The sequence below is a fragment of the Cygnus olor genome, chromosome 6 (assembly GCF_009769625.2).
Source record: "Cygnus olor isolate bCygOlo1 chromosome 6, bCygOlo1.pri.v2, whole genome shotgun sequence".
Classification (NCBI taxonomy): Eukaryota; Metazoa; Chordata; class Aves; order Anseriformes; family Anatidae; genus Cygnus; species Cygnus olor.
The window spans coordinates 4,457,646-4,477,062 of NC_049174.1; the positions used below are offsets into that span (position 1 = coordinate 4,457,646).

The 19,417-nt window shown below is 35.5% G+C and overlaps 1 protein-coding gene across 1 annotated transcript in view; it reads left to right on the forward strand.

Moving 5' to 3' along the window:
• The window catches only part of COL5A2 (collagen type V alpha 2 chain), a 106,290-nt gene that overhangs the window by 62,112 nt on the left and 24,761 nt on the right, over nucleotides 1-19,417 (forward strand). Inside the window, exons 7-21 of the mRNA XM_040560867.1 lie at nucleotides 180-290; nucleotides 1,951-2,028; nucleotides 3,537-3,581; nucleotides 4,112-4,165; nucleotides 4,797-4,850; nucleotides 6,363-6,416; nucleotides 9,324-9,377; nucleotides 10,105-10,158; nucleotides 11,482-11,526; nucleotides 12,806-12,859; nucleotides 13,681-13,725; nucleotides 16,772-16,825; nucleotides 18,574-18,672; nucleotides 19,124-19,168; nucleotides 19,274-19,372. Coding sequence (XP_040416801.1) covers nucleotides 180-290; nucleotides 1,951-2,028; nucleotides 3,537-3,581; nucleotides 4,112-4,165; nucleotides 4,797-4,850; nucleotides 6,363-6,416; nucleotides 9,324-9,377; nucleotides 10,105-10,158; nucleotides 11,482-11,526; nucleotides 12,806-12,859; nucleotides 13,681-13,725; nucleotides 16,772-16,825; nucleotides 18,574-18,672; nucleotides 19,124-19,168; nucleotides 19,274-19,372 — 945 coding nt within the window. The remainder of the gene's footprint in view (nucleotides 1-179; nucleotides 291-1,950; nucleotides 2,029-3,536; nucleotides 3,582-4,111; nucleotides 4,166-4,796; nucleotides 4,851-6,362; nucleotides 6,417-9,323; nucleotides 9,378-10,104; nucleotides 10,159-11,481; nucleotides 11,527-12,805; nucleotides 12,860-13,680; nucleotides 13,726-16,771; nucleotides 16,826-18,573; nucleotides 18,673-19,123; nucleotides 19,169-19,273; nucleotides 19,373-19,417) is intronic.

Sequence of the window (19,417 nt, forward strand, 5' to 3'; positions counted from 1 at the left end):
TCATAACTCATTTTAGTCAGTGCTACGGATCTGAAAGTAAGAATAGATGTTGATGGATGTTTTTTTTGAAGATCTTTCTTTGCAAATTTGGATTTTATCACAAATGAGACCATTTGCCATTTATAAGGCTTCTCCTGAATACCTGTGCGCACACTCTGCATTTATTATTTTCTTTCTAGGGTCCTCGTGGTCCTCAAGGGATTGATGGGGAACCTGGTATCCCTGGCCAGCCTGGTGACCCTGGTCCTCCCGGACATCCTACCCACCCAGGACCAGACGGACTAAGCAGGGTAAGTTTTTCAGTTGGTTTGATAGAAAGCAGAGGAGTGTCTGGATAGGTTCAAATGATACAGAGTAACTTCTCTATGCTTCAGCAAATACAGAAAACTATGTTCATCATTCCTGCCTCTCAATAATGAGGGGCAGCGGCTAGCAGCAATGCAAGTTTTGCTGAAAATTGGAACACGCTGAAAAGCTCTGAAAGGACACACCTTTCACAATGTATTTTAACAATTAGAAAAGCCAAGGTGCCCAAATCTAAGTAGGGTTCTATTAAATGCAAGGGTTCAGGGAAATTGATAAACTAAATCAGGAATACAGAAGAAGAAAAAAAAAAAAGATTATATTTCAGGAAATAATCAATGGGGCAATTAAAATGTGGTCAAGTCTATTTCTTGCTGAAATTAATCAGAACAACACTTAGATGATTAAGTCAGAAATTATCTATGGAAAGCCATGTTAACCAGCCCTAGATATGGAAAATGCATTCTGCAAGGCTTATTTATTTTTTTTCCCCCCAAATTCTGTGGAAGACTAATTATGATTGATAATGAAATACATATGTGAATTTCTGAAGTATATTCAGTTAAATGTTTGTTTCTATTTGGAAGGTAGCTGTTTTTATTTTTACCTCCATTGGTCCTGCAACATTACTGAAAACTTTCATTATACTGCTCCAATAAACTGGATTATTAGCTGGAATATTAGATAGGCCAACAGCCTGCAAGTTTGAGCAACATGTCTTGATTTAAACAACTTTTCAAATAGTCCTAAATCTAGCAGGTTTAGCCCAATTTAATCTCTTCAGCACAGAGAACTGCAGAAGAACCAGGATGGGTGATAGACCACCATCCTTCATAAATTTCCACAAAAAATACGAAAAACTAGGTCTGGCCAGAAATTTAAGGCATTTTTGTTTTATGTTTCTGTTTCTGAAGTTAGGCAATCTCCAATCTTTAAGAAAGTGTGTTTGGAGATGAGTCTCAGAAGACCTGAATATCCATATGTGCTGTAGCTTGTTCTCAGACATTCTAAGCTCTGACCTGCCGTGAGCGAGGATCTGTCTCTGAACCAAACAAAATAAAACTGTTGATTTCAACTACGTCTGCAAGCACGAAAATGGAAGAATGTCTGAGAGTTCTCCTTGCTTTAACTCATTTGTCATGAATGAACAGCAGTGGCCTTCGACTTTGCTGGATAAGGGCAACACAGTCAAAATACTAATATGCAGTCATAAAATTGGCTACATTTTCATTTAATTTCAGATGTTTCTGAACTTGAAGCACAGTAAGTGAAAACAAATCAGTCTTAGAAGAAAAGAAGTAAATTGCAGGTGACGCTAAGGTGTGATTCATATTTGAGGGCAGTGAAAGAAATCTAATTATTTTCATGGGAAGCTTTCCTCTTTTTAGGTCATCTTCCCATTTGTTTATTATTAAAGTGGGTGTACAGTCAGAATAGTAAGCAGACAGCATGATGCATTTGACTGTTTTTTTGATGCCTTAAACCACGTCAAATGTATAGGAAAGAAGACTTTAATGATTGAAATAAGAATTTACTTGTGAGTGCTGCAAAGCCAATGTAAGAAATGAAAAGTTAGTTGCATAGAATTTTGCCTTGTGAATCATCAATGTGACCGACACCTAAAATCACCCATCGTATTTTTTTCAGCCATTTGCAGCTCAGATGGCAGGACTGGATGAGAAATCTGGACTTGGTAGTCAGATGGGACTGATGCCCGGTGCAGTGGTAAGACCAGATTAGCCCTGTACTGTAGAAAAAGTCTGAAGTGAAGTGCATATACAAAAACCAAAAGTAGAATTCTGTTCAACATCCTATACATCTAGAACCTGAATATACAGAATTTTCTTGTGTGGTTTTCCATAGTACCTGAAAACAATGGAAAAAACTTATCCTGTTAAAGTGAAAGCTTTTTGTCCCATCCGCCTAGCCTTCTTGCTGTCTTCTTTCTCTCCTTCTGAAATATAGCAGCTATTACCAATAAGGTACAGAAAAACAAACAAACAAACAAACAAGAAACCTTCTGATTTTCTCATTTCTTGAGTCACTGCAGAGGAACTGAATAGTGTCAGGTATAATGCAAAGCAGAACAAACAAATATGTAACTTTGAAGGCCCTTTTTCATGTTGTGACATCAAAGATAGTTATTTTTGGTAGCAATTTAAAAGAGTATTTCTGAAACTAGCTGTGAGCTTATTATTTTAAGACGGACATTCTCCAGTGGGTCCAGTTTTATGATTGGAATCTCTCACTGTTTAGATATGCCCTTCACTTTTAGTGTAGCGAGAACGGTGGTAACATGGATTTTTTTTTTTTTAACCATCTGTGAAAAACATTTTGCCACCCTAAGCTGTCTCTGTCTGAACTCTTTTGGTTAATTTTGAATTTTTTACTTTTTACTCTGTGTACTATGTGTGTTTATCACATTGTGAAGGTACTGTTAGCTTTTTTTTTTTCCCTGTATTTTTTAGCATTCTTTCTCAAGGAAATTGTCCTTCAGTGATTGCATTGTCTATGAGTTTTTCTACTTGCATCTTATCCATCCAAGTCCCCACCAGTAAACTTTGAACTATTTTAACACTGTTTGAAAGGTTCTCAGTAAAACTCAGTAACTGACTGTCATTCAGCTGATCCACTGTGTTTTGGTTTTATTGTTGATCAGAACTTTTAAATGGCCTATGAGTAACTCTTTTGCATTTGGTTTGCAAAAAGGATTTAAAATGCAATGTAAAAATTTGTAAAAATGAATGTGTGTGAAAGATGACCTCTGTCAAAATGCAAGTTATTGTCTGCTATATATTTTTTGTATTGCTAGAAAGAAGAGCATTACATTCAGGATTATTTTTACTTCATAGTACAAGTTACAATGAGGCATGAAATTTTTCTAAAAATACCATGAAAATGTAAAGGAGAATTTTCTGTAACAAACATCAACCATTTAGAAGCTGTTCTGGTACTTTGTGTGATTCATGAAAATGCATCCTTCCATTGCTGTTTGTTCCTGCTCATGGCCAAGAACAGCAGCATGAGTTTATTTTGACATTAATTCCATTATTAGATTAACATAAGTAATGACTTTCAATTCAAGGGGAGACTATTCTCTCCAACTGTACTTGTAGTCTTACATTTTTTTTCAATATAGTTATGCATTATAAGGCAATTTTGCTGTCAATGCAGAATGAACATTAGTTAGGGAAGTGTGATATTCAGTGTGTAACAATTTATGGTTTTGATAGGGTCCAGTGGGTCCAAGAGGTCCTCAAGGTCTCCAAGGAAAACAAGTAAGTGTTTCATATCATGGGATTTAAGATAATTGGACAAAGAAGACAAATCACATAGCAACTTGTATGTGTAGAAGAGAACTCAGCTCTGAGACATACCTGTCTTGAAGAATGGCTGAATGCATCTTCATCTAGATGTGAACCTAAATATCCTGCTCTTGAGCTCTGCTCCAGTTGTACTCTATAGACAGAAATTAACTTGGAAAGAACAATTAATTAGACACTTAAAAAGGTTTTAACCCAACACACATCTTTTAATGAGTAAACAGCAATGAAAATGGTGGCTGTTGAGTTATTTTCAGTATTAGGATGGTGTTAGCATCCAGTGGGTTTTGTGTATGGCTGATGACTTATCCCTCAAACTTTAGATCTTAGCATCCACCTTCCACTTGTCTTGCAGAGTGAATTGTTTCTGAATTAGAATCCAGACTGTTCCATGGTCTGTTGTTTACCTGATCATGGATTTTAATTTGCATCCTTTTATGTTTACTTTTTGGAATTTGTAATTGTACTTATGTCATTAATTTTAGGGCGGTGCTGGCCCCACAGGCCCACCTGGTGAACCTGGAGATCCAGGACCTATGGTAAGGCAAAATAAATTCAAACACTTCTACAATAAAAACGTAAATAATTTATTATACCTCCTTACTATAGAAGAGGTGTTTTTTTTTTTTTTTTTGATGTTGTCTCAACCAAAGCTATCAGGTAACTACTACTTCAGTCAAGAGTTGAAGGGTGCAAAGCATGTTGTCTTGTATCAGTGAATCTGAATTGTTTTGTATATGAATGATAATTATGATTATCATAAACAATCATTATGCCTTTGCCACCACAGATCTGAGGATGATTAAGCAGTTGTAACACTGTAGCTAGTAGGTGTTTCTATCACACAAAGGTAGATAAAAATACTCATTTTTTTTGGAATTGATATAATGACTAACAGTAAAAGGGAGAGTCAATCTGGGAACAACAACAACTGATATGTATATTTTTTTTTTCTCCTGAAAAATCCATCCTATGTTCTTATATAACTTAATGCTTGTTTCTTAGGGACAGGATGGTTAGAAAGAGCACCACAGAATTTAGCAGGCATGTTTTGGCATAAAGTCATCCTTTCTCTACACTTGTTTTTGTAAAACACGACTTTCAGATAGAGCAAATAGCTATTTTAGTGATGTCTAAATTGACTTCTCAATAAATATATTTATTCCTTAGGGTCCAGTTGGTTCTCGTGGTCCAGAAGGACCTCCAGGCAAACCTGGTGAAGATGTAAGTTTGTTATTCTTCATTTCTTGTTTTACTTTTAATAAAAAAAATACTGGCTTCTTTGAGACAATGACTAACCAGCAGATGTTCCTGTCACAGCTACTCTTTTCTACTTCCTTTTCCTTCTAATCATACTTCTCATTATTGCAGTATCATAACTATAACCGTAGCAATGGATATTTTCCAGAACATCCTTTCTTCTCGTTACATCTTACCATGATAGCTGTGGTTTAAGCACTGTCTTTTTATTGTTTCTTGCCTCAACCAGTTCTTCAATTAAGATATCTCTCTTGAAATCAACCTTGATACATGCTTGATTATATACAGCATTATATACATATATATCCAGATCTTTGGGATCACATGATGAGCTAGAAGAACTGTAATGATAACATTTACCCAGATCAGGACAATAAAATTTTACTATTTAAAAACTTAATAGTTTATTATATCCATAACTGATTTTATGACTATGTATACATGTATATTTATATTACATGTATAATACATGGATATAAATAAATATGTATGTACCGCACAACAGTAACCTAAGAATTTTCCATTAGTCATATATTCTTTGTTTGCAAAGCATGTTAGATCTATCTGAGTTGTAAATTGTTACTGAGAAGTGAGATGAAACCTGAAGCTGCCAGATGATTTAGTATAGAAATCATCATAGTTTCCGTAATCTTTGCTTTCCTGTAAACTGTACAAGAAGTTATAAGAATCTTTGGAAACAGTTTATTCTCAATCCTCAATGCACTGAAACTAAATCTCAATATTACTTGAAGAACTTGCTCCATTTCCATTTATGTTTGTATGGGGTACTTTAATCGCATCTGTGATGTGTTTTACTGTGTCTCTGTCCAGAAACTGTTTTTCTGAAGCCTTTCATATTCCTGCAGTCCAGTGTCCTGGATGTATTTGAACTAGCTGATGCACGTAAAGGGATATTTGGTTGTGGCTGTGGAGGACTTTGAATAGTCCTTAAAATATGCTTGTTTAGTTCTACCATATTTTATTTCCTATTGCATCATGGAGAAAATAGTTACTGATTTAGAATTAAATTATACCCATTTAAAAACAGAATTTGAGTAGAAGAAATAATGAGCTATAATGCAAACGGTTTTTGATTGCTGCTCCTAATGAAATTTAAATTAATTTGTCAGCATAGTGATGGCAAAAGTTTGCCTGGTTAATTCCCAGGAAAACCACATTGCAGTGCCACCTTACGATGCTGAGGTGCGTTTTGGACTCAATCTTCAGTTTCCACAATTCTTTTTTAAAAACATTTTTAAATTAACATGCCCAATGCACATTTTTAGTAAAGTGTGCATTTGATTTATGTCATTGAAATTGTTACAGTAAAGAGAAAATTTATAATACTGATGTGCTGAATGAGGACGTTTGAATATCCTCATTTGTTTGAATAGAAAATGGTAAGATAAGTGAACTTAATTTTGTTATTTGCTATATTTGCTATTTTCATGTGTTCCTTTTTTTTTTTTTCATTAGGGTGAACCCGGTAGACCAGGACAATCTGGTGAGCCTGGATTCCCAGGATCTCCAGTAAGAACATAATTATTTACATTTTAGAAAATAATAATAATTGTGTCACCAATATCTGTTTTAACAGTAAGTGTAAAGCTTGCCCTTTCAATTTCTTAAGTACTTGTGTCAGCTATCTCTAATGATCCTAATCAGTGTAATAGCTAAGAAACAAATAGGTCATTCAATGACCCTTGTGTTAATGCTGAGAGTCGTCTCATAGGTGCGTATTTCAACTATTCCATAGACGAAATATGCATAAAACAGATGACAGTGCATGCAAGTTGTACAGTTCCCAGTATTTCACGTGGTCATTCACAGTCATGTGCAAAGAGTGCTGAGAGAATATAAAGTGATGTCAGGTTAGGGTGGCAGTGTCTATCTTTCAAACAGTCAGTCTGAGGGACAGGGAAAGAAGGTATCATAACTGTTAATAAAATTTATTTTCAGTATGCAAAAGCGATTAAAGGATTTCCAAATAGTAGGTATTTACAGTGCAGAGGATACTCATAATGGTTAACTTTAGAAATAAAAGAAAGCGGTTATATCTGAAATGTCATTTTATTATCACATATAATTTTGGCCCATATTATGAATTCTGTTTTTGTTAGTCCCATTTCTGCACCTTGAAGGGAGCTGTAGTGTGGCCAAAAAGGGGACAGATACATCTCAGAACAGAAGCCACTTGATACGCATCATCTCTTAAACTGCCTCCTTTTCTTTCAAGCGTACAGCTTTTGCCTGGTAATTTTGTTAGCAATGGGAGATATGATCTCTTAGAGAGAGAAACGATCTTTTAACGAGGCAGCATTTTTTCCTAAGCTTCCCTCCAAAGCTTTTATAAAACACAAAGACAGTGTTTTATAAGCTGGTTGAGGCTAATGTAGTCTGCAGAGTGTTGTTCTGTTCAGATCAAGCTGTTTTATTTTTGCTCAATAAAATCATCTTCGCTTCATATGTTTTTAGAATAGTGCATGCTATTGAACATCATCTTCATTAAAAGCCTCTAATAAAATCTTGGGAAAAGTTGATTTGAGAGAACATATTTACATTTACATTCAACCTAGGATATTATGGACAGTAGGGTATAGTAAAAGTGTCCTGAAGGACTGAAACACTGGGAATTTTTAGCCAGTAACTTCGGGAAGTATTTCTCCCTTTGCTCATGATAAATCCAGTTTAACAGATTTGCAGGTTCTTTCTGCAATGACAAGCTAGTAAAGAATAGGAATTTGTGTTCTCGTCAAAATCAAAAGACTTTTGAATGAAGGAAAGAAGTATTTTTACTGCACACCCACAAAAGTTAACTAAGAGTTTGCTGCAATTGCATAATACCGGATAGAACAGCATTGATTACACAGTTGGTATATCAGAGAAGTGTGTAATGTCTTGAACAATGACAAGCCCCATAGACTTCTACAGATATATCTGATGAGTATTTCCCCTTGTGCAGGATTTGCCTGGTTACCACCTGACTTGTCCCATGTGTGTCCTTCATCGTTTGAGTGCCCTGGTTGTATAACATGATATACATATACCACTGCTCGAGCACAGCTCAAATAAATTGTTTTTATGGGCTCTATTCAGTCTAAAGAAGCATAATTTGTACAATTTCAAATTTACATGCTAGGCCTTGTACAATGACTGAGATTGTCCTTCACTGAAACTCACTGAGTATAAATAAGTTCAAGCAATCTTTCTTACTCATTTCAGAAAATTCATACCTTTATGAAGTAATTTGTCCCTTAGGAATCTGTAGATTTGGGAGTAATTTTCAACTGAACCTTTTGATCAGACATTATCCACATACTTGACTATGGGAAAGACCTTTCTTACATTTCTTAATGCTAACAAGGAAACAGCTTGTGCGTACATAAAGTGCTTTTCTCTCATGCTGAGGTCTTAGATGTTCTTTTTCAAAGTTACTTCATGATGCTTCATTTTCTATTATATATCTTTATGAGTTTTTGGTATGCCAAAATGCATGAAATATGCTATTTTTGAAAATTTTGGTTGAGAGGTACACTATTTTTATTCTTTTCGCTAAGCAAGATACTGATGCACTTAACTGTCTCGAATAGAAAATCACGACTGAAGTGTCCTTGGTTGCAATGAGACCACACAGGGAGTGAAGTCCTCTCAAAGCAGAAAAAGTTAATCTCTGGTGCTGGTTTCCTAGATAGGTTTGAGAGGCTCCTTCTGGTACATGCTTTTAGTTTATTAAAAGAATGTATAACAGTAATTCTTTCAAAAACCTGTAAATGAACAAGGAATGAGTTGTAGGTCCATATAGCTGTGGAGAGCTGAGGGAGATGGAAATGCCCAGCTGCCATTGAAGTGAAAAAGTCCCTTTTGTTATTTAACCTTTCCTGAAAGAGAAATCCTGAAACTTGGTAGAAATTAAAGAGCGAGGCAACTTTGGTTTAAATTCTAGGTATGTTTTAATAGCTGTTTGTCATGCTATCTGTCTGATATATTCTGATATAACATGTACAGTTAGCAGTTTGGCCTCAGTTTCTGTTTTATGTTAAACGATAACTCTGATTTTTGCCTTCTATTTAATTAAGGTTTCTCCATATTAAGCTTCAAAACTTGATCTACCATTGTTTGTTTTTTTTTTTTTTTCATTACTTCTGTTGAAATTTAAGGTTTGATCATACACCGATGTAAGCTATAAAGCTTTTGGTATCAGTGAAAAAGCATATAACACGAGGATTGTCTAGCTTCATAGGATGTTATGTTGTATTGTCTGTGATCCCCTCCAATTCTATACTTGGCTGTATTGTTCACCAAGCTGAGGGAGTATTAGGAATATTATTATTAATACTACTACTGTCTTCCCTGTTAGCAGCATTATTACTAGGGTTATCTGCAGAAATCAGTGTTTTACTTTTGTTGTTGTTGTTTTTCTTCCTTTTTCCTACTTAGGGGCCTCGAGGCTTTCCTGGTGCTCCAGGTCTTCCAGGCCTCAAGGGTCACAGGGTAAGCAACAAGGTTTCCCTCTCCTTATTCATAATGTTTCAAGACAGTTTCAGTGCAAAGACATTCAGCTTGGTTTGTGTTTGTGGTGAATTTGACTACACTGTTAGTCCTGCCAATCACAGCAGAATCACTGCCATTAGAGAGAAAGAGGGCCTTGCAGAAAATCAGCGCTATTCCCAGTTAAACTGACCTCTGTGTTACATTCTTGTGTCTTCACTTGATTTTCAAATGTTCTGGGAATCTGGAAGAAGCTTGCATGAGCCCTGCCAAGTTTCAGGAGGCACAAACCTGACAGTTCTCTCACTTTGTTGGCAAGTCTTGCGGTAGGGTGGGGAACTCGAGTGGTGGATATGTTTGCAAGATGGACTGATTACAAATTACTGAGTTTTCTGGCCAGAACTTTACTTCAGGGAGGAATAAAAAGTTTTAATATGGCTCAGAGCCTCATCCCTATTGTTTTAGGATTTTTTTTAAAAAACTCTTGTTTTAAAAAGGAAACTAAGTCCAAGGAAATGTACCTTGTACAAATGGTTTCCATTTAGAAAATATTTAGATACTTTTTCCCCTTTTCCATCTGTTTTTTATTTTTTTTCCCCCTTCTTTCTTGCTCTTGCCACCTCAGGTCCATTCTTAAGGCTTTAACATTGAGATTTTAATGATAATAGTAGAAATGGTGTGTGTGTGTGTATACCAATATAATCTTTCCATATTTTTATAACGTTTACAGGGATTGAAAGGACTTGACGGTCCAAAAGGTGAAATTGGAGCAGCTGGAGCAAAGGTATTTTCATGGCTCAAAGAACTAAACACTTAAGCATGGTTTCTGAAATGCCAAAATAGTGTAAGATAATAGATCTTTAGAACAAAGCTTTGTACCCTCTCCTATGAGTGGTACTTGGATGGAGTTACGTTTTTGCTGGAGAGGCTATATGGAATTGCCTATTTTTACTGTGTGTTCAATCCACATCAACTGTTACAAACTGGCATGTCTGGGCTCTATACAGGAAGAGAGAGTTTGAGTGAACTGCTGGTCACAGTTTCATTTGGGGCTCAGTTTTAGTTCTGTAGAGTATCATGAGGTGGATTAACTAAGGTCTCTCTGTGACACCTACGCAATGTTGAAGACGGCAAATTCTGTTAGCAAGGAGCCCATACACATTGCCACTTGGCTAGTATATGGTTCTTGTTGTTTTTGTGTGAACTGGTTGAGAGACTGCTCTGTTGCTGCTTTCTGAATTCCCTTGGAAATCCTGATTGTAGTGACTTGGATCAGCCAAACTTAAAACAGAGAGTGAGGACAGTTTTCTAATATTTTCTTTAGTTAATAAAATAAAACAATTAAATCCTAACTTTCTTCTTTTAGGTTACCATACTAGGTTTAAACAAGATTGGCTTAAAAGAAGCAGATGTTGCAGAGGAGAGCATAGTTTATCAAACCAAATATTTCTCACCTAACAATTTTATTCTCTTAGTATTTTTGACCCTCACTGGTACTGCATCACCTTTACTACTTTGGCTCAAAGCAGTGACAACACGGGATAGCCAGCTGCATTCAGTATTTTCAAGATGGATTAAAAGTTATTTTAATAAAGCATAGAAAACTTTTTTCAGGATTTTCTATGCTAATCAGTGCCAATACTGAAACATTTTGGTTTGCTGAAGGTGATAATCAGAGGTGGGCTAAACCTATTCATTCAGATTAAAAATGTAGTAAATGAAGGGAATCTTCCACAAATGTAAATTTAACTGTGAAATCAGGAGTTGAAAGCTTGTCTAAGATGAGATTTCTTTGCTAAGACTGTCTACCACTTTCTGTGGATGCAACAAAAGCTGAAACATTGGACTTGACAATACTCCATTAATTGGTGAATGAAGTGAAAATGAAAGAGAGAGATGGGAAACACTGGGGGAGAAGATGATGACAGTGTTTCCCGTATACCAAGGGTATATGAAATGATGCCCTTGGAGCAGGTGTGATGCACACAAATGACTATGCAAATCTGCCTCTTAGGTCTAACATAAGTGCAGAGGAAGGGAATGAGACGTAACTCTATTATCCTCTAGCCTGTTCCCTCTAACTGTGTCATTTCATTTCACTTTCTAGGGAGAATCTGGACCAACAGGTGCCATGGGTGCAACGGGTCCTCTAGTGAGTGTCACATGTAGTGGATATTACTTACACAACTGTTTTTAAGATTGTTCATGTTATTGCCAGTAGTATATGCAGGAATTTTATGGTTTTGAGATCTGTACTTGATGTCTTGAGGCTGAGTTTTCTCCTTATTAAGGCTTTGTTTTCTATTGTACTAAGAGTAGTTTTAGTCCATTGTAAGTTGTTATTCCTGGCAATTCACAGGCATACAAATAATTATGATAAATCAGAAGATTTGAACAGAAATTTGAATGTAGGTTTTGTAGTTGTTTGCCAATGCACAGAAATTTAGGGGTAACTACATTCTTCTTCTTCTTCTTTTTTTTTTTTTTTTCCTCCAATGTGTTGATATTTCATATGGATTAGGTTATTACATTCTGTGATAGAAATGGAATAATTTAGGTCAGAGATGCACTAACTAAGAAAATCACAGAGAGACGATTTGGAAGGTTATGAGGTTATGGTGAGGATAAGTATGTGTGGCATAAAAATAGAGAAACTTTTTCTCAGAGTAGTTTTCATTCAGATGTGGTTTTGGAAAACTGTAAGCAGTATAAATTCCAAAAATCCACTTTCAGCAGTGCTTACAGATGTAAAGCACCTGTCTGATATCAGTTAATGACATCTCTGTGAAGCACTATCTTATGTCATGCAGAATGCAATGTCCCTGAAGTGGAACCTAGTTTGTGAATGAGCCATAGTAAATGAGATTGCATTATTGACCCTAGTGAGTATATATAGAATTTATTCTAATGTGTTTAAAATGAGAAATACTGTTGGAGCAGGAAAAGAGAAATTGCAGTCTATTAAATTTCCACTGGGCAAGCCTGTGAGGCTGAAAGGATTTATGTAAGCTGCTACTTCTTTCCTGCCATAGAACAAGAAAAGGTAAAACTACAGGAGGAAAAAACCACAGCCCTTGGTTTCTGCAACCATTGTTCACATCGCCTGTTCTTATTGTACTTGTAGTCTCAGTGAAACTAATCATGTTCTTGTTACAAACACATAAAGAAGATGGAACAGAAAAGTGCTAAAGAGTAATGCAGCGCAAAACTTATTTGAAGGAAAAGAAAAGTCAAGGCTTTTTGAAGAAAAAGTAAAAATAAATGAAAAAGATGGATTAAAAAAGGAGGGGGTGGAATGGGGAGGGGAGTGGGAGCGTCCCCTCCTCTATGGAGGAAAAATCAAGTGAGCTGTTTTTTCCACTTTTTGTTATTCTACCATGATGAGCTCTTGAATACTGATTTTATTTATTTATTTTAATTCTCTCTTCAAGGGACCTAGAGGAATGCCAGGAGAGAGAGGTCGAATTGGACCACAGGGTGCCCCTGTAAGTAGGGTCTTGATTCTGTCTCCTTGTAATTCTTCTGTTTTAAAGCCATTAGCCTGGAAGTGCTTTTCTTTTGTGTGACTGCTAGTCACTTCCATTGTGACTTTTGCTTAAGAAAGTTATAGACTGGACAGAGTTTTTGGGGTGAAATGATTAATATATATTTCAAAAGTCAAAAACAGCTTTAAAAGGAAAATGTTAGCTGCATGGTAATTTCTCAAGCTAGAATTGCCCAAGTAGCCAAATATCTTCCCACCACTTATTTCCCACTTACTTCTGTGATTCATAAATTTCTTCTTTGTTTCTATGCAATATGGCTTTTCTCTTGAAAGAGAGAGAAAAAAGTTTGGAAACAAGATTAAAATGAAAATCTAGGCTTTCAATTTATATTAACTATTACCATTTAACTCCAGGCAAGAAAGCAATCTTGTTAAAAATTATTTTGCTTTTCAGCAAAAAGGGGGATTAGCCTTGACATGAGACCATATTTTAGTAGAAATTTCTCTCTGTTGCTTTACATCTAGTGTCAAAAACTGCTTGCACTTTTTTTCTTACATTTCTCCCCATGACTTTTCTGTGCTCAATTTGTTATTGTTCCATACAATGACAGTGTCAAAATATCGTCCTCTCTGTATTTAATAGAGAAATCTGTTTACTTAAAGGAAGCATAATTTCTTCCAAATGTAATCCAGCATTTGTTTGAATGCTTTAGTCTGTATGGCTGTTACCACAAATGCTAATGACGACTTAAAAAAAAAAAAAAAAAAGAAAAAAGAAAAAAAAAAGAGTTCGTACAAATGGTTGTCTGTTTTCATATCTAGGGTGGACGTGGCCAGCACGGAATGCCTGGGAAGCCAGGGCCAATGGTAAGTTTCTTTCTTAATCACATTTTTATTTCACTTCATATTTAGCACTTGCCTTTTGACATCACCAAAAGAAACACAAACAACTGTCGGTAGTTGCTGGTAAAAGAAAGTGTCCCTAGAATATCTGTAATTGGTTCCTGGTTCTGGCACTGACCATAGCTTTAGTGCTGAGAAACAATGCTCTGTATTTTACTTCATCTAAAGGTTTTAATTTGCAGAGGGGTAGGATACAGCACCTTCCCTGGAGAGATGATGCTTTGCTGCTTTTATGAAGTAGGATCCATGTTTTAGGGCTATAATTGTCTTAACGATATGTACAACAGTTTATAATTGCAGGTTATCTTCCTTTATGTACAAAGTTGACAAATGAGGTTATACCCATTCTCAGCAAGATGAAATGCGCTCACCAATAGCAAAACTTGATACTTGCAATTGATCCATTACAAAACATGTAAAAGACAGACTTTTAATTATAGACAGTCACACACTGAACTGAAGAACCAGCAGCATGTGTGTGAACATTTTCCAAATTGATAAAAAGTGTCTTACTGAGAAAGCCTGGTATGCATGATTGTGGAAGTTCTGACATAATTGCAGTAGAGCTGAATATGACTGTGGCAGCTTAAAGTGTGGATGTTAGCATACCAAAGGGTGATAGTTTTGTTCCTATGATCCAATATCATAGTGCATTTGCAAGATGCATTTGAGTCAATTCACATGAGCAAATGTATGAGGAAGCCAGTGTGATTATTAACAGTTATACAGTAGTTATGTGTTGCCTTTGCAAATGGAAGTTTAAGATGATTTCATGCTATTTGTGCTAGGCCAACTCACACCTTAAAAATGTGGGTTTTTGTTTGTTTGTGTGTTTGTTTTGCAAGCATCACTGCTGGGATGCAGTTGACAGTTTCCGCCTGTTGATGCAGCCAACATGAACCTTTACCACTTTGTGATGTTCAACTTAAAAAGCAAAGCAAATCAAACAAACAAAAAACAAACAAACAAACAAACAAAAAACCCACAAACAAACAAGAAACTAATCCCCAAACACACCTGATCACAATTAAAATTTCATTCTGTAGAGACTTTTTTTCATAGTGATATAAGTCCTGATAAACATTTATTTTATCTATGTCATCTTAATGAACTGTTTTCTGACAAACTTCATTTTAAAAAAAAGTAACTGTAATAGAAACAGATAAGTATTTGTCTAAAGGCTTAAAAACTCAGTTATTTAGTGTATCACAAAAAAAGGGCAACTTATTAGAAGAAGCTTTGAACCAGTGAAAAGATTTTTCAGTACTGAAAACAAAATAGAGTTAAGAGCAAGCCATTCTACACGAAGCTTGAAATTTTTATTTGGCATAAAACATGAGTTCAGCTTCACTGGATATGATAACTGGTTGACTAACATTTTTGGTAAATTCCCATACAAAGTCACAAGGGAGATACTGATTCTTAATGCATATGTTTCTTATTGGAGGAAGAGATAATGAAATGCATTGTTATTTGAGTCAGTACAGTGGTCTGCCCTAATTCTGGAATTCTCCTTGAAATGACAGAGAGATTTGGCAGACGTGTATTTGTGAGCCAATAAACTGGGACATAGGTTTTCAGAATTATACTTACTGAGCTGTTACATCAGTTCTGTAGAAATCCAGTGCGAGGTCATGGCAGAAATGTTGTCTGTAATTAATACTCACTGTTACAAATTGTGCTTATTAAGTTTGTCAGCAGAGGTTCATTACATAGAACATTTTTTCACAGTATGCATCATATTTTACAAAAAGAGAGAAAATCAGGAAAAGAGAGAGGAATCATCTGGGAAGCCAGAATTGTAGTGAATACTTATAACCACTGTGTGCCGCTACACAGAGTTTATTAATACAGCAGAAATGTTCTTCTGTTGAATATATTGTTCAGCACAAGAGGCATTATGGAAAGGGAAACAATTTATAAATTTATTCCAAGGTCCTCAATAGGAAGCCTTTCTGTTTAATGGGGTTAGCATCATACCATGCAGGTATGTTACAGTATATACATCTGCAGTTTGCTGTCTAGTGACTTTGGCCAGTCTGCCATGTAATGCAAGTCCAGCTGGTTGCATCCATGCTCAAATGTAAGGTGCACCTGTGCTCTGCAGTACAAGGCACCAAGAATTTGACTCTAGAACTTGAAATAGTGTAGCGACATCAATAGTGGTCTGCTCAAGCTGTCAGACTTTCCACTGTGCTGCTTTTGGGAACTGAAGATGAACCTCTGCATGGAATAGTGTTTCATGGTATGCCATAAACAAGCCTTTCCTTCTCTTCCAGAAATATCTGCCTATATCTGGACAAAAATCCAAGCAATAAACACTTCCTGCTGTACATCTTTGTCTATATAGCCTTGAAAACATAATACAAAACCTGCATTTTAAAGTTTGCAAATGAATTTGGTTGTGAGTTTGGGAATCTCAATGGGAGAGAAGAGTAGGAAGCAGGAACATGTAGTTGCATGGCCTTTAATTATATTATTACTTGTCATATTGTTCACCTCAAAAATCTTGTCTAGCAACACAATTGTTTCAATGGAGAAGTGACTAGTATTTCTCTTTTTTATAAGTTAGTGTTTTATGTTTAAAAGAATTGAAACTCTCCTCTGCTACTTTCTACAGGACAAATTGTGATCACCGAACAAATATATTTTCCTTGCCATACCACAGTAATATAAACCTAGAAAGAGAAAACAAGACTTTATTAAAACTAAAATTGAAAAACATTTGCTATAATAACTTTGATTTGTATATGTTACAATTTGCACATTAATAGCTGAATCAAGCTGCAAATTTGCTTATAATTCAGTAAATATATTATTAAAACATCACAATTCCATAGAATTGTGTATATCTCTCAGAAAAAAATATATAGTTATTTATTTTTTGTTATGAAAATTATTTTACGATGAAAATATATGTAATCCCAGAATCATATTTACCCAATGATTAGATACTTATCTGTATGATCTAAACACTGGAATTATACCTTTTTGTGTCTATCTTTTACAGGGTCCACTTGGCATAACTGGTTCTCCAGGTTTTCCAGGTGCTCCTGGTGTAAAGGTATGAAATAAAACTACCTTTTAGTATGTTTAACAACACAGAATCACCCTGGACTACGTAGTGTTTCCATAATGACCTGTACACAGGTCACTAAGAATTGCTGTGAAATCAGTCTTGATATTCTTGAGAAAGAAGATGGAAATCAGAAGTCAAATGAAATAATTGGAACTCACCACAATTAAGATATTTTTTTTGTTTTCACTTTTGCTTGCACTAAAGGATGATAATAAGATAACTGTCATGCTGTGCTCCCAAAATCTTGTGCAGTTTATTTAAAGAATAACAAGATGAGTTCTGCAAGTTGAGTTGTGATGACTAATCCAAGACTTAGTATGGAAGCAGCACCTTCCAGTAACCAGTCTTGGCCAACAACAGTTTTTGAGATGACCTAAAGTGATAGGAAAAATGCCTGAAACCCCAACAGAGATGTACCACAATTTATTGTAATAATTCAAATGATGATTTCAAACTTTTGTGGTTCTGAGTGATTGGGCTAACATGGAAAACTTTAATTAGTTCTGGTACTGTGTTTGTGGGAATTTCCTCTCTTGTTTTTCTAGAAACCACTCAATTATTTTTTTCCTAGCCTTGAGAATAAGTCTGCAAAGAAGATAGAAAAGATGACTCATACAGTTTCCTTATACTTCTTTCAATTGCCCTTCACCCAACTGCTCTTAGCTGTTTCCAATTCTTAAACATGACAAGAAAAAATTATACAAAAAGAAATTCTTTTTCAATTAGCCAGGTAGCCAAGTTCAGCAGATGTTTTTTGTTGTCATAAAGCTGGCAACATTCATGAAACATTTTTTTTTTTTTTTTTGAAACGAGTCTTAATAATAGTATTAATATAACATATACAATTAAATAATAGGCCTTTTTAGTGCATGTCATGAAATGGTTTGGTATGGCTAAACAGTACTAAGTATCTAAATAAATATTTGGAGAAACTGTCATGTGAAGAATCAACGAAAGCTTTGGAAAAGGAGGAGCTACCTTCAAGTTAGATCATCAGATGATGTAAATTGGAATAGCTGCTTTGAAATTATAAAAGCTAAGCAGAGTACATATTGAAAACGTGCACTTGAGTTCTGAAGATGCAATATTAACAGCATCAATTCCAAAATTAAAATTTCCTTTATAAAAATAGAATTCAAAGGAGATCTCAGAAGAAATTGTTTTGTTGGAGGAGGATCCAGTCCACCCTGGCAAGGCTTTGCTGGGAGTGATCATTTGTTTGGTCTGTTGTACTCTAACCAGCATAACCTGTGACAATCAGAGTATTACAGAGTATTGCATGTATAAATATATATTTGTTTGTTTAACATATAATATAGTGCTGCAACAGCAAGTTAATTTGTACTGTGCAAAAAAACCAAATGTTTTGTTACTCCTACATCTCAATGCTTGTAACAAAGCTAAAATAAAGCTTCTGAATTGCAAATCTGTCCTGGGATTTTAGATAGAGATGTCTGTCTAAAATATCTGATCTGATTTGGGCCACTGGATAGAGTGCTGCTCCTCTGTAGAATGTTTCCTTTTATACATTGAGAAAAAAATCTGTTTGTAGTTTTGAAGTTTTATGTTCACATTGACGCAGAATTAAGTCAAAATATATTTTAAGGATAATGAAGTATTTAAAGATCTGAGCTGTTTTTGTCTTATGAACCTAGTATTCCTCCTTAGTTACTTTGAAGCGCTACTATTTAGATGAAAATAATCTCCAGTTGTTTTATTTTGTGATGTCTTAGGGAGAAGCAGGTCCAACAGGTCCGCGTGGTCCTGAAGGCCCTCAAGGACAAAGAGGTGAAACAGGTCCACAAGGCCCAGCTGGATCACAAGGTCTTCCAGTAAGTATATTAAATCGAGTTCCTCAGTAGTTAGCGTGTGCATGTTGCCTGTTTATAGGGAATTTTAATACCCCATTTGATAGACAGTGAGTTTTGCCCAAATTACTTTTTCTCCAGAAAAGAAAATGTAACATTTATTTGTTTTCTGGTTTTGTTCAAAACAACTTTCTATAATTCAATTAAAAAAACTTGGAAAGCTTCAAGTTGCACAGTGTGGTATAGTCTCAATCCTACAATTACTTTAAAGCTTAAGATATGAAGATGAAAAGTCACATTAACTTGCACACTTTGTTACTATTTACATTTGCACAAGTAGATCCTATGTTAATATATTTATTTAATAGTCTTTATTTTCTGCTCTTGTAAAGTGCATCAAACAGCTATCTTCTGCTTTTGTTATCAACCTCCCCCTAACTAAAATTAATTTTAATGATTTGTGTGTTATTTTTAGGGTACTGAAGGGACAGATGGTTCCCCAGGTGCTAAAGGCCCAACCGTAAGTAGTCACATGGCTTGCTGAAGAAATTGTGTAAGCGGATTTATTTTATTTCCTTATTTATATTATTATTTTTCTTTACCATGCTGTTATTTCTATTTGTAGGGATCTCCTGGCACCGGAGGCCCCCCTGGCTTATCAGGTCCACCTGGCTCCCCAGGACCCCAAGGCAGTACTGGCCCACCTGGTATTCGAGGGCAGCCGGTAACGATGGCTTTGTTACCACAGAAATAACGATATCTAGCAAAT